General features: G+C 48.0%; 2 protein-coding genes across 2 annotated transcripts; both read right to left on the reverse strand.

Annotated features, from left to right (window-relative positions):
- Positions 1-2,658: 2,658 nt before the first annotated feature.
- LOC127293636 (uncharacterized) lies at positions 2,659-5,474 on the reverse strand. Its single transcript, XM_051323279.2, has 4 exons — positions 5,347-5,474; positions 5,165-5,234; positions 3,779-5,004; positions 2,659-2,753 (listed from the first exon to the last, which is right to left on the reverse strand). The coding sequence occupies exons 2-4, from the start codon at positions 5,191-5,193 to the stop codon at positions 2,728-2,730; spliced, it is 1,281 nt and encodes a 426-aa protein (XP_051179239.1). The 5' UTR covers positions 5,194-5,234; positions 5,347-5,474; the 3' UTR covers positions 2,659-2,727.
- A 463-nt stretch (positions 5,475-5,937) lies between these two features.
- LOC127293637 (myosin-binding protein 7) lies at positions 5,938-9,558 on the reverse strand. Its single transcript, XM_051323280.1, has 3 exons — positions 8,113-9,558; positions 6,468-6,517; positions 5,938-6,370 (listed from the first exon to the last, which is right to left on the reverse strand). Exons 1-3 carry the CDS (start codon positions 9,424-9,426, stop codon positions 6,277-6,279), a joined length of 1,458 nt encoding a protein of 485 aa, XP_051179240.1. The 5' UTR covers positions 9,427-9,558; the 3' UTR covers positions 5,938-6,276.
- Between the last annotated feature and the right edge of the window lie 5,365 nt (positions 9,559-14,923).

The following is a 14,923-nucleotide window of genomic DNA, read 5'->3' on the forward strand; positions in this document are numbered from 1 at the left end:
GTATTTCATCACCTGCACAAACATCAACTTGCCCCACTTGGGAGCCATCATTTTCCTCGAACTTCACGCTACAAGATTCGATGATACTCCCGGAGGATTTGTCAAAGACTCTATAAGTGTGAGGTTCGGCACTGCAACCAACAAATATACCCTCCAAAGCTTTAGGAGCAAATTTAGATAAACGAACTCCTTTGATTTTATAGAAACACTTACACCCGAACACCTATTCCCGGTGAGTATTTCATATGGAGTCTTGTTCAAGCCCTTACGGAGATAGAGCCGGTTAGAAGAATGACAAGCAGTGGAGATGGCTTCGGCCCAAAAATTGTAGAGGGATTTGTACTCCACCATCATTGACCTTGCCATATCCATAAGAGTCCGGTTCTTCCTCTCCGCAACACCGTTTTGTTGAGGGGTGTACGCAGCGGAATATTGATGTCTTATCCCCTCATCACTAAGAAAATCATTGAGTGTGTAGTTCTTGAACTCGGAGCCGTTGTCACTTCTTATTGCCGATATAGTGAGGTTGTGTTGACGTTGCACCTCAGTGGCAAAGTCGATGAAGATTTGTTGAGTCTCATCTTTCTTCTTGAGAAAATAGATCCAAGTATATCTTGAATAGTCATCAACAATCACCAAGCAATGTTTCTTCGCACCAAGATTTGCATGAGTGGTAGGACCAAACAGATCCACATGAAGGAGCTCCAAGATCCTCTTGGAAGAGATAATTGTCTTGCTTGGGTACGGAGAATCATGCATTTTTCCTTCAACACAAGCCCTAGAAACACTATCTTTGGCAAAAGAAACATTGTCCATTAGTCCCACAATATGGTTCGCCTTGTGAAGACTTTGCAAAGTTCTCATGTTGACATGGGACAAGCGGCGATGCCATAACCAACCCACATCCGCCTTTCTGAATAGGCACATCGCACTTGACGTGGTGGCCCCCGAGAAGTCCACCACATACAAGTTGTGTTCACGATACCCAACGAAAGTGACTTTTAGAGTCTTGATCCACAAGAGGGCCACGTATCATTGTCAATAAAGACGGCGAAACCCATGTTGCCAAGGGCGGAAATGGACAACAAATTATAACCAATGGTTTTGACAAGCATGGCATCCACAAGAGTAATGTTGTGTGCAACCACAACCTTGCCAAAACCGAATACCTCGGATGTTAAATTATCGCGAAAGGAGACGGTGATTTCATGAATGTTGGGCCTCAACTCCTTGACGAGATTCTTGTCGCTGGTCATATGACTTGTGCATCCACTATCAAGAAACCATTTTGAACCTCCGGTGGCATAGTCCTCTGTGCGTATCTGTGCTAGTCCCTGGATCAATCGCTAGCACACACAGTACAAGATGTAATACCAAGAAACAAAGGTCTTTATTACATCGTATGATCCAGAAATTTACATAAAGGATTACAAATTGCATAGCACAAGGCTAGCATATTATCAGAGTTTCACAACGAATAAACATAGACAGCATGGAGTCCTTCGTCTTCATGTGCCACAGACGAGCATGTTGAGGATAGACTCGTAACCCTAATCATCGTAACTCACTCGTCCATCAAAATATCTGCAACAGGTAAAGTTACAGCCAAAAACATTTGATCAATACTTTGAATGTATTAGCAAGATGACACTTTGGTGGACACAAGTGGCAACCTAACATATACATGATTATTTGGCTGGTAGAGTTTAGACTCTTTTGCGGAAAGCAATATTTTATCCTACTTTTCAAAATTATTTTCATCCTTTTGAAAAAAAAATACTAAGGACACACTGGGTCGGCCAGGTGCTCCTAATAAAATCTAAGACATATTGGGTCGCCCAAGTGCCTATTAGGACACACTAACTAATCCACCGTGCACTGATCGCTACGGGTCGCCCGACTCTAGATACACGGTGACCTTAGCTTCGTAAGCTCCTAGCCCATTGTTGTACCCATCAAGTTTTATTCAGAAATTGGGATGAGGAGACTTTCGAACAGGACTCTTGTCGGTTCGCTCAAATTGTCCGTAACCGGGGACACGGCTAAGTACTTAGATTTAACACTATGCAGAGGTTGTACAAATTTACCCACATGACCTAGTATGTTCTTCTTCCATGAAGCACATTTTGCTCAAATGGACAGATGTCGACTAGGATGAGACTTTTCCGAAGTGATCACCCAGACCATCCTCTACGGACCCGCTCCAACCTACATTTCCCTACATCATCATGTCACGTAGGGCCCAGGTTCACAAAACATACTCTGTCAAGCCAGAGCCCATATTAGCATGTGGCTGTACGGTAAGCTAATGAGCAAGGTTGTCTAATATCTCTTTGTTCCTGGGTGGCCATCCACAAGTGCGATGCACAAGGCGGTTCATAGACATGACCCCGTTGCAACCACTCAACATAAGCCAAGCAATACCAATTCCACCCAGGTAGTTCATTAAACTTAGTTATTTTTCCTTAACCTCTAGCAAAACATTTTCATAGCATAGCTAAGCATCCTACTAAGTTTAATGGTGACAAAAGATACAAGTCAAGAACAAGTAACTATTCTACTAGGTGTGAATAGCAAATCATATAATCGTACACATGCATACTACAAAAAGAACTACATGCATAGATAAAACTGGGACTTTTATGATTGGTGTGTCACTTGCCTTTTTGGTAGTCGAAGAGTCTTCCTTGGCGATGCCGTTGTTGCTGACCATCCAAAAGCTTCCTGTTATACTTCTTCACATGATGACATTCCTGGTTAAAGAAACCAGAGAACGATTAGGATGGAGGTAATTCAGCATCATAATATTTAATTATCTGTTGCCACCTTATATGCATCAATATATCAAATTGACTAGGAAGAGAAGTAGTACACCGATAGGCCCACAAATGTTATGTGCGTTCAGAAATCAGAAGAATGAATTTGGTCCTGCTATATATGTTTTTTTCTTCAAAATGCTAGTCTATTCCATCACAAACAAACATGTTTCCATGTTATAGTCCCACAAATGGCATGTGCGATTGAAAAATCAAAAGAATGAATTTGGTCCTGCAGTATAATTTTTTTTCAAAAACTACAGTATATTTCAGTAAACCAAATAATTAATTATTCAAGAGGTAATGCCTGACACACAAAAACAGATTACCCACTGTTAGATTGGACCAGCCACTTGATGTACAAAAGCAAAAACAAATCATGGTGATATGTCTGGATCACAGATCATGTATAAACTCAAGCATACACGCCCCAAAATCTATAATCCACTTGTGTTCAAGAAAAATAATATCAGATCGACTAAGAAACATTCAGAAAAAACCAAGAGTGTTAGCGATCTACTAGATATGTTTTTTTTAAACCACTGCTTCAGGGTCATAGTTCATAGGTACGCATTAAAAATTTACACAAGCATGTTTGAGAAATAGGATGCTAAAACTCCAGAGCTGGTGTGTTTATGATGATATTTCAGAAAAATAAAATACAGCGGTCAACACGATAACAAAGTTATGCACATTAAGCTCTTATACATGTTGGTTGATAATTTTGTAGGTCATAAACGTCCACCTTGTAATATTACCCCAGTACATAAGTGATTTCCAAACATCTTAAGTCAAGCATTATACCATGTTGCTTACCTAGTACTTAAGAATAGCATAAGGAACCAATCGTATACCTAACAGTATAATACCACTCCACAACAGCACCAAAACAAGCAACGAACATTGCATATTGCAAAACTATGTAAGACCATTTAGAGGACTATACAGATAAAAAGGTAAACCTGCAGGATCATCCTTGAGCGCAGGGAATATGGGAGGCCAGGTCATCATAAAAGGATAGATCTTACTGTAATATCGAGCATTTCCTGCACTCCCATCCACTTTACACAGTGTCTTGCTCTTGACATCTAGATAGAGTGCGTATCCACACATTTGCAAGATCACAAACTCAGCATTATCCCCCACCTGGCATATATAGGGAAAATCAATATCCTCATCATCCTCAAGCGTGTGATCTAGCATCCCCGTATTAGCCAACAATTTATGCAAATAGATGGTATGGACCAGTAACCAGTTGTCCCCTTTGTGGAGCCAGATGTGAAGTTGAAGCTCACTGACATGTAGATGGGTGAGATATACACTGGAAGTATCATCAGCCTGTGACAGGGCAGTGCTAAACCAGCGATACGTAACTCCATGTGGGAGCAGAATTCTTGATAAACTTGAGTCCGTCAAATCCAAGACAATAATATAGTCAATGAACTGGCCAGCCATATAGATTTTATTCCCGGCGAGCGTAGGTTTTGGTGACCACACTGGATCAGGAATCTGCTCTGTGACCGAGGTATGCATGCGCCAGACACCATCTTGCAACATATATACACACACCATAAGATTTGTTGTCCCCGTGATCCACTCCGCCAACACGTGGAGGTAGGACAAGCTGCCATTTTCTTCTTTGGAGAGGATTCTAGCGAAAACTAGTTGGATTGGGTCCTGGGCAGTTGGGGGTGGTGGTATGATGCACATGCCTGGCTCAGGGCACAGCAGGCGGTGCACTTCATGTGCAATCACTCCTCCTTCACAACGCTTGGCGAAGATGCTGCCATTCCGGCAGTCCAGGATCCATAGTTGCTTGTGAGCGCCGATGTTGTTGCTCGCCACGCGGCGGACCACGGCAGCAAGCTCCGGGGGCTGAGGCAGCATCGGGACAAAGTGCAGAGTGGTTTCCTGCTTTGAGACTGGCCAGTTGTCGATGTAGGTGCCTAGGAGGCGAGGTGGGTTAAGCTTGCGGAAACGGCTGAGGAACTTGCGGTCGGAGATGTGGTAGAGCCAGCGCTTGCACACGACGGCCGCACGGACAAGGGTTGTGGGAAAGCCGACACGGACGATGATCTCCCTGAGAAGGTTGTCATCGTTGAGAACCTTGGATACCGCGGCTGCCACCGATGTTGGGGAATGCAGTTGTGTCTGGCCATCCAAACATGGCCTCTTCTCAGGATTGACCCTGGGAAAATCGAAGTCAGAAGTGCCATACAAAATGCAGGTCGGTGTCAATTGCAATGTACTACTACTTATTCTACCCATCCATCACATCATATATGCGAACAAACTGCACGGAATGAAATGTGGGGAGAATCGGAAGAGATGGAGCGATTAGATCTTACAGCCGGGGAATCTCCTCAACATCACACATCGTCTGTATCCGCCCTCAGCTAAGCTTCCCCGGTCGACCCACTGCAACAAGTTAAATTGTTGGTAGTTTTCAGAGAGAAGAACCTAGCTAGGGTTTCCCGCACGAGAAGAAATGGAAAGATATTGGGACTAAACGGGAGGGAGGGGAGCTCACCTCAATTGAATCGTGGGAGGTGGGAGAAGAAGCGTCGGTGGGCGCCGGCGAAATCGATGGGCGAAGTTGCCGGAGGCCAGAGAGCTCCGGCGCGGTGCGGGCAATTGCTGTTGAGCCGAGCCTGAGTTTCGCCTTCCTGGTCCTAGCATGGTTGTGAAGGCCCACGTCAGTCTGGCCCAATTAAAAAGAAAGTGGACCCAAAAGCCCACCACAATAGCAAACGATATTCGCCTGCTAAATAAAAAGCAAACGATATTCGCCGGAATAAAAGATAATCACCTGAAAAGCAACGATGGCTCAAGGGCTCATCACAGTACACAGATGGCTTTTGTACTCATGCTCCAAATAGCTGGTGAAGCTGGGACGCTGAGAGTAATAATCAAAACAAATGCTCTGAATCTGAAGCTGGTGTTCTGTTGTTAACTGACAGAATTGTAGGTTTCTTGGCGGAAAGAGATGATCGGCCAAAGCATGTCTCTCTATGCCTGTGGATCAATGACAAAATATACCATCAACCCAATTGCGTGACAACAGATTCACGGATTCAGCACCAAACAGATTGTATACTGGCAAAAAGGAATACATCAGATATGTGTGGCTAACTTCCTCAGTATTATCTCATCAGTCATCAAACCTGAAGCAAGAACAACCAACAGCCAACAAACACCACGCGTCACACGCGCACTATACATCCATACAGCCTTTGCTGGTGAGAAATAAGCAAAAGCGTCACAAAAAACCCCCACATTAACAATGCTGGACCATCATAGCATAAGGAATTTCATCCCCGCTGGGGTCAAAGCAAAATCAACAACTAAAGAATTAAAACAACACTGGCTCCGCCCAACCTCCAAATAAGAAAATGCAATTTGATGCAGACTTCCCGACCGAGAACTATGTTATTTACAGCAGCAGCAGCTTCAGAGGGTTTTACTTTCTTCTCATCAGAGTTTTCTGAACCCGGGGGCACTTGTCCAGGAGTAGGAGCAAACCAACATTGTTACTTGATAAGCCAAATGTATACCTATCAGCAAAGAAGATAAGCAGTCAATATCAGCATATGCTTTATGGATAAAATAAACATGTATCATCAACTAAATTCCCAGGGAAGACTCTTGTACCTGCTTTGTGATGGCTTGTTTTTCTGAGAGCAAAACAAAGTGACGACCCACTGCACAAGATGATAACAATCAGTTAATGTAGGGCAGAGAACCTGCTACATTATTGTACTCAAGAACAGTGGAAGTACAGTAAGTACATGGTGGACTCCACAAGGATCACACCAAGGCACATTCATATCAAGGTGCAAAATAGCAATGCAACTAAAATAGAAAATAACCACAGTTGGTGAAATACGAAAGCACGCACATGCAGCTGCGCAACAACAACAAAACAAATCTCATAGACAAACCTTCACTTTGTCAAAGATTCTACAATATTATCCTATTTTGGCTTCATACTGATGCACGACTTGGAAACAATTGCACACAAATATTCAGAAGTTGCTATATTTGGTGTCATTTAACAATTAACTAGAATGAGCACTAAGACAGGACATCAACAAAAACAGCTAGGACTTGGGATGGATATTGGTTGAAACAAATTATGATGTCAGTTCACGTTGCCCCCCTTCTCCGTGACATCCAACGCTGCCACCACTGCCCATTCAATGCGCACTGCACAGGGAAGGTGTAAGCGTTTGCATAGGGGATCAGATGGCAATTGGCACACCACAACTAGGGTAGTCTCATGGCTTTCTATGGGATCAGATGCCAAGCAACCTAAGGAACCGGCAAACATGCAGGAACATGGATTTGGAGTTCACTGTTGTCCCATTTACATGGTGGCGCGAAGGTATTTCGAGGTTCAACTTTGGGCATCAATTTGACAAACAAAATGTGGGTTACATAATAAAAAAATTATAGTATCATCAAATTTTTATTCAAAAAAATATTCCAACGATACGATTTTTGTGACACGTAACTCACACATTATCAGTCAAATTGATGGTCAAAGTTCAATAACAAAATACAAAAGCGCCATGTAAATAGGGACATATGGACTATATAAGGAGATATATAAAAAAAAACTTAGTTTCATGGATAAACATTCAGTTATCCAGAGGTTCTATACTGGTATGTCCTATCCTATTTCCGCTTTGCACTAATTTGAAATTTTAAAACAGGTGCACACATTAATCAGTGACTAGTCAGCAGAATTAAGCAACTGCCAAAACTCTGAATTTGCTATATTTAGTCTCTACTGAAATTAACTAGAACTAGGTCTCAGACAGGACAGTACCAAACCAGCTAGAACCGGGGCTGAGACAGGACATTAATAGCAACAAATTACGCAGGAAAAAATTAACAACTATGATTCCAAGCTTATATCACAGAACCTATGCAAGATTAATGATACTCCCTCCGATCCATAAAAAGCGTTGGGATTTTACTAAGGGAGTAGTACAAATTTGAACTAAGACCCCGACACTTATTATGGATAGGAGGGAGTGCATAATGTTTCGTGTTCAGATGTTGCTTTACTTAATCAACGCATCTGCACAGACGCTCTGCATCAAATTTAGAAAGAACCGCCTTTACTTCAATTTTATAAATTAACTAATACTTGAACCTATCAGACTAAAGCAAAGTCTAATACGCAATTTTGATGACTCAGCTAATTCTGTAACAATTTGTAAAGGTAACAACTGGGGCATGCATTAAATGGCGACGCAAGTCTAATAAGCACAAAGGATCATCATCATACCTTAAACAACGCAGCCGATGAGTATGTCCTGACAACTGCTGTATTCTTGTCTTCCCTATCCCTCCTATCTGCAACCCCCACAGCTTGCTTCCCGCGCAAATGGTGCACAACTGGAACAGAACCAACCCCAGCGCCACCTGGATTGGCATCTTTGGCTAGCTGCTGCGCGATCTCACGGAGAAGCATGAGCTGAGCCTTCTCGGTGCGCATTCCCACCAGCGCTTGCCTCATCGATTCTCGGTCGGCCTCCAGTGCCTCCAGTCTCATGTATAGCTTCTTAATGTCTGGCTCTACCATCTCATCCTCGTACTCGTCCAGGACCCTGGCGGCAGGAGCTGCCGCACCTTGATGCACCTTGTCAATCATGTAGACCCTGTCGCTACCACTGCCAACATCATCACTATCACTTCCATACCCAGCGGCTGGAGATTCTGGAAACTCCTCACCATCAATGTCGAGGTGGTCCTCAGTCTTTTTATCAGGTAATAACACCTCGTCGGCGCTAAGCCTGCTCGTTTCCTGCGCGTCTGACTCCGGCAATGCCTCATCTGCATACAGGTGGGTGCCTTCCTCTTCCTCCAGGGAGTGCGTATCTTCGTCGTGCTCGAGGAGGCAGATCCGGTGCTCCAGATCCACGACCACCGCATCCTCCTCGCTCTCCCCCTGCCCGTCGTCGTAGTAGTACTCCCCGTTGTAGCAGCGGAGCTCGGGGTAATAGTCGCCGTCGTCGCCCTCGAGGAAACCGCCGTCCTCGTGATGATCCTCATGGCCCTGCTCCTCGACCTCGTCGCCGTCGGCGAGCGGGATGCCGAGGCGGAGGCAGGTCTGCTGGTAGGCGCGGAGCCTGGAGCGGACGCGCGCGAGGTGGCGCGCGCGGCGGGCGATGAGGGCGCGGAGGTGGTCGATCTCGGCGGCGTCGAGGGCCATCTTCTCGTCGGCGAAGCGGCGGAACTGGCGGAGCTCCATCTGGACCTCGGCCTTCTCGCGCTGCAGGCGGAGCATCATGGCCATGGCCTCGCTGGCGGCGCTGGCCGCGGCGAGGCGCTCCTCCTCCACCTCGCCCTGCAGCGCCGCCACGGTGTCCTGCGCCGCCCCCAAGGCCTCCCGCAGCGCCGCGGTCTCGTCCTCCGCCTCCACCCGCGCCAGCCCCGTCGCCCCCTCCTCCTCGTCCCCGGCCCGCTTCTCCCCGTCCAGCTTCCGCTTCACGGACCGCCGCCACGTGACCGCCGCGGACGACGAGGAGCAGCAGGGGCACGGGCCGGCGCCCGCTACGGCGGCCAAGTCGGGGTCGCAGTCGTGGTCGTCGCCCTCCATGACGGCGGCGACCCGGCGGGAGGGCTAGGGGCGGGAGCAAATCGCAGCGCCGTCTCTCTTATTAGTTTTGTGTGTGTTTTCGATTTGGGGGAAAAATCGGCGGTGGTGCGTTTGGTGGCGTATGGCGTTTCGTGTTCGTTTCTTTTCTTTTGAGGGTGGGGCTCCAAGAGACAACAAAGAAGAATGCGACTCCAAAGGAGAGGATTATCTGGATTTTGAATTTTACTTTCCACTCCTTTCTCTCATTTCAAATGCTATGGGTGAGCATCATCAAACTTACAACTGTACACTTGCCAAACAAGAGAAAAATGGAAAATATTTGGCGCGAACGCTTTAGAGAGTGGTTGATCTACGAAGCAATGCGCTCCGCATCGTCATCTGATGTGCTACATAGTCAAAGGAAAAAAAAAAAAAGGGAAATATTTGGCGCGAACGGATCGGGCGTGGTGGATCTACGACCCATTGTGTTCTCCGCCGTCCGATCTCCGATGTGCTACGTAGCCAAAGAAAAAAGAAAAAATATTTGGCGCGAACGCTTCGAAGCATGGTTGGACGCAATGCGCTCCTCATCGTCCGGTGGGTGTGCTACTTAGTCGTGCGCTAATGTTCCATGTGATATTAGAGCCGAGGCGAATGATGTGCGAAGTTGATGCAGTAAGTTTTGATGGATGTAGTTACGACCAAAAATAAATTTCTTCGACGACATGAACCACTCGAATGAAGGGCCCATGATTGTGTTGCAGTTGCAGGTTCGATAAGGACGATATAGATGGTGGTAGCAAATGCAAAGTAAGAAGAAGGGGGTAGAAAAACGAAGGCTAACATTGCCACTTGCATCTAGATGCACGTTACATTGCACACTAACTAGTAAACGAATTAAGAATACACAAATTAGAGGCTAGGAAAGATACATGTCGAGGATCAATTTGGAACTTAGCTAAACGATGGATGCTCGGAATACCACGGAATCTGTGAAAAAAAAAGGTAAAATTTGTGTCTTATTCTACGTCCACGTTTATTATTTATGTTACTTTCACGTTATCAAAATTGATTGACATATGGTCAATGCTGAATCGGTTTGATGGTGTTTGGCCCGGTAAATGACCACACATTGCTTCTTCCCTAGAGGGCGATGGTAGATGGTTACACGGTGCTTTTTTCTTTTCTTTTTCTTGGAGGGTGATGTTCTTGAGATATTTACGGATGTTGCAGTCTACCATTTGAAGCTGAGTTGGATCATGATAATCCTACTTGGTTGACTCATTATACATTCTCCCTCTGTTATATGAAAGTTATTTGAGATTTGTCAAAATTTGTATGCATCTACATCAAAATTTCGATAAATCTCATACAATACAACCAATTTTTGATAAATCTAAGATAACCTTTGTGGGATAGTGGGAGTATTTGTTATTTGGTTGTCCGCTTTTACCGTGGTGTTTTTTTTTATTCACTTTGTATGATATGATTTAGCCAGATAGTAAAATAGTGTTTGCCAAAGAAGATGCTACTCCTAACTATTTGCACAACCTATGTATGTATGTGCACAAACTTATCAACTAAATTCATCGCTATTGCAATTTGATCCTTGGTTCTGTGTTTCCTAGCTCTTTGCAAAGATTGTGCAAACTTGATCTGGCCAGCTAGCACAGACGACAGACTTGGAATGTGAACAACTACTATCTGGCAACACCGTATCTTTCTCACCAGCTGCTACATTCGCATTTATATATGCTGAATATTGTACGGAGTACTCAATTATTTCGAGAGTATTTTCGTACTCATCCTCTGCAGAAGAAACGCTTCAAAATACCGTTTCAAACGCTGATATCAAATCATGTAATTAATCGCCGATAGCGATCAAACACGCGATCTGACCGAATCTTCCCTCTGGCCGGGAGCACGCACGGCCAAGTCAATGAATTTAGGAGCGTGCCTAATAATGAGCAGCAACTGTCATGTTACGGTTACTTTCACACAGCTGTTGATATTTCCTTTTATTTTTTGCGGTTACAGAGCCGTTGAGTTGAGCCCTGCACGTACGTTTTGCCTGGTAGCGAGTAGCAGCAACGGAGCGATGGCTGGCGGTCGCCGTGCAGCCGTGTCCGTCGAATAGATGTGGGTCAGCAGTCAGCACGTACGTGCCCGATCGATTTATTTCGACCCGGAGCGGATATAGTGGTGTCATGGTCGGTCGACGGTCGTTCTGTTCCGGCGACGTTGCAAGACGGCCACGGATGGGACCCATGCATGTACGATAATCGATAAACGCTGAATGGATTACACTAAGGGTTTGTTCGGTTCTGAAATTAGGAGGAATGGAACGGGATGGTTCCGCAGCCAGTACCCATTCTCGTGTTCAGTTGGGTAGAAGGAATGGAACCAACTAGTTCTTTAGAATAGAATATACCGCGTAGATGCGGAATGTAGATGCGGAATGCACTCGTCCGGCCGATTTGGCAGAATGCGGAGGAACGAGACACTAACCACCGAGCAGATGAAAAGAAAAATGGAAAAAATCACGTTAACCACATAGTACGGTCAGCACGCGCGGTAGCGCACGCCCACGGCGGCGGCCCAGCATAGCCAGTGACGGCGGCGCACGCCCGCGGCGGCGACCAACACGGCCAGGGGCATCGGCGGCGGCCGTACGTTCACGATGGCGGCCAAGCATGCGCGGCGGCGAGGACAGCCAGTGTTGTGGGTATACTTCATGGGTGTACCATCGACAGTGCCTAGATCGGGCAAGCCCGGGTGGCCCACAGACGGTGATGAGGCATGTGGCCCATCGGGCGGCCCAGTTGCTGTTGATCATGAAGGAAGAAGTCCAGCCCAGGATCAGTAAGCCGGATCCGTACCGACATAGGAGTGACCCGGATCCATGGAGGCCCATGAGGGACCCGGATCCAGTACGATGTATAAGGAAGGCGGATCCGTGACGTGCACGGCAAGATATTGTACCGTAGCTAGGCTGTCTGTAATCCGGCTAGGACTCTCCATGTAAACCCTAGATCCGTGCGCCTTTATAAGCCGGATCCCGGGAGCCCTAGAGGCACAATCACAACTCATTGTAACAACGCGAAAGCGCCCAGATAATTCCGGACAAGCGACGGTAGGCCTGTCATCGTGCGGGTGTTCCGAAGCTGGGTAACTCGCGTACCACCGTCCCGTGTGCACTCCGCCCTATGGCCCCTACTTCTTCTCCCCCTCGTGAGGATCCCTCCTCCGGGGTACCGTCGATTAGGCAACGACAGTTGGTGCCCACCGTGGGGCCTGTGGCGTCTGGAGGCCGGAACCGGGAGGGTTCCGCCATGGGAAGCTACGACGACACCATCGCTGTGGGGCGCGTCCTTTACGCCGGAAATCTGCCGATCGTCCCTCCGGATGAGTGCTGGATTCCGGCTAAGACAAACCCCGTCAAGCTCTCCATCGTCCCAATTGGCGGCATACACATCTTCATCGGGGAAACCGTCGATTCCGACGGAAACCCACTGGTAAGTAACGCAGACGCGATCGCCGCAGAGCTGGACGCTGTCGCGAAGATCCGATCTGAGATGCAGGAGCTTCCCAAGGAAGATTCCGCCTTGGATCTGGAAATTTCAAAGCCCACCCAATCCGCCCCTGAGCAGGAAACAAAGGTGGAAGACCAATGCAGATCCGCCTGGGTCTCCCAGGTGTTAGAAAAGCAGAGGTGCCACTTCGTACACTTCTTGGCCCATACCGCCGGAACCGCCCCTCAAGAAGACGGAGCTGGTCCTGAGCAGGTAGAGGCACCGGAAAACGGCGCAGATCCGGATCAGGCTCAGCCTGTCGGAGAAAGCGAAGCTCCGGTTGAAGAGTCGATTTTGGGCAATCTGAGCCCAATTTCCGGAGATACCCCCTCCATGGAATCTGATGACTTCGTCCGCAAGCTAGGGGAGTACGGTTTCGGCGATCAGCCTGAAGTCGACTCCGCCCAGCCTAAGCAGGTTCTCGCAACGGTAGCAGCGCTGGGACAAACTGGATCTGGAGACCAAGCCAGCGAATCTGACCCCCAACCATCCCAACAAGGATCTCCAATGTCTCGGGTGCGACCCCAAAGGGATTCTTCCTCGGAGGAAATCCTGTCAGCAGAGGAGGTGGCCGCGCGAGCAGTTCTTAACACACCTATAACCCCGGGCGACGCCGCAGATTTGGAGGCTCTAGAGACCACCAGAAAGAAAATGCTGGCCACAGCCAAGAAGCTCGCCGATACCGAAGCTGCGTTAAAGGTAGGGAGGGCAGATCATGCAGCCTGGGCGGAAAACTTCGACAGACAGGACCGCGAGATTGCTGCCACACTCGAGCAGGTCAAGAGCATGAGGGCTGAGTGGGAGGTAAAGATGATCTATGCGCAGGCGGAGGCTGATCGAATTGTTAGAGAAGCAATTCCGCCTCGCAGGATACCCTTCAACACGCCCGCAGATCACCAGCCGCTGGAAACCCCAAAGGATAACATGCAAAAAGCTGCGGAACTGTTGAAGAAGAAGGACGAAGAAGTTGATATCAACTATCTCCGCACACTTGTCGCTTCAGCAATGCAGCAGCAAAGCAAGGCGGATACTTCGCGCAGGCTGGAGTCCAATCCGGATAACTGTGTATCTACCGCACAGAAGGACGCCCGCGCTGATTGGCACCCCGACGATGAATCACACACCGGATCCTCGGAGCGCAGGAGAAGGACCAGGGAACACCCAAATCCGATACCCGTTCCGTCAAAGACGCCTCCGTCAGATCCAAGAAAGGGAAAGGATGCGATGTACTCCGGACGAGACAAATACCGCAACCCCTCTCCTCCGCCCAACGGTTACCCGCGACCCCCTCGCCGCCGTAGTCTAGCCGGAAACACCAGGCCCCCAGGGCATGGTGCGATTATTATCCGCGACAACGTGCTGCCAAGAAACAGAAACAGGGAGCGCTCGCCGGAACCTCGCCGGAACCAGAACAATGTTCACGAACCCGAGCCCAGGAGGAGTCGGAATGAGGACCGCGGTCCAGAACCTCGCCGGAACCGCGATCCAGAACCTCGTCGGAGCCGCGACCCAGAACCTCGTCGGAGCCGCGACCCAGAGCCTCGCCGGAGCCGTGACCCGGAGCCTCGCCGGAACGACCAGGGCAGCCAGCGCCAAGGCGAAGGCAGCCACAGGAGCCGGAGCCAGCACCAGGAAGGCCGAGGAGATTCAGATGGCGGAAGCAAGAAGTCAGACCGCCCACCTCGCAGGTCCCCCTCACCACCACCTAGCGGTGGCGGCGGAGGTGGAGGCGGAGGCAATGGCCGGAGATCTCGCTCTCGCTCAAAATCTCCTCGCCACGGCTCACGCGACGCGCGGGACCGCCTTAACGAGTACAGAACCGACTACATTGGTCCGAAGTGCTTTGGCAGGATGATTCGAGAGGAACCAAAGCCAAGGATGAACCTCAAGCTACCCGGAAATCTGAAGCATTATGATGGCACCGAAAGGCCGGATACCTGGATTGA

The sequence above is a fragment of the Lolium perenne genome, chromosome 4 (assembly GCF_019359855.2).
Source record: "Lolium perenne isolate Kyuss_39 chromosome 4, Kyuss_2.0, whole genome shotgun sequence".
In the NCBI taxonomy this organism is placed as follows: domain Eukaryota; kingdom Viridiplantae; phylum Streptophyta; class Magnoliopsida; order Poales; family Poaceae; genus Lolium; species Lolium perenne.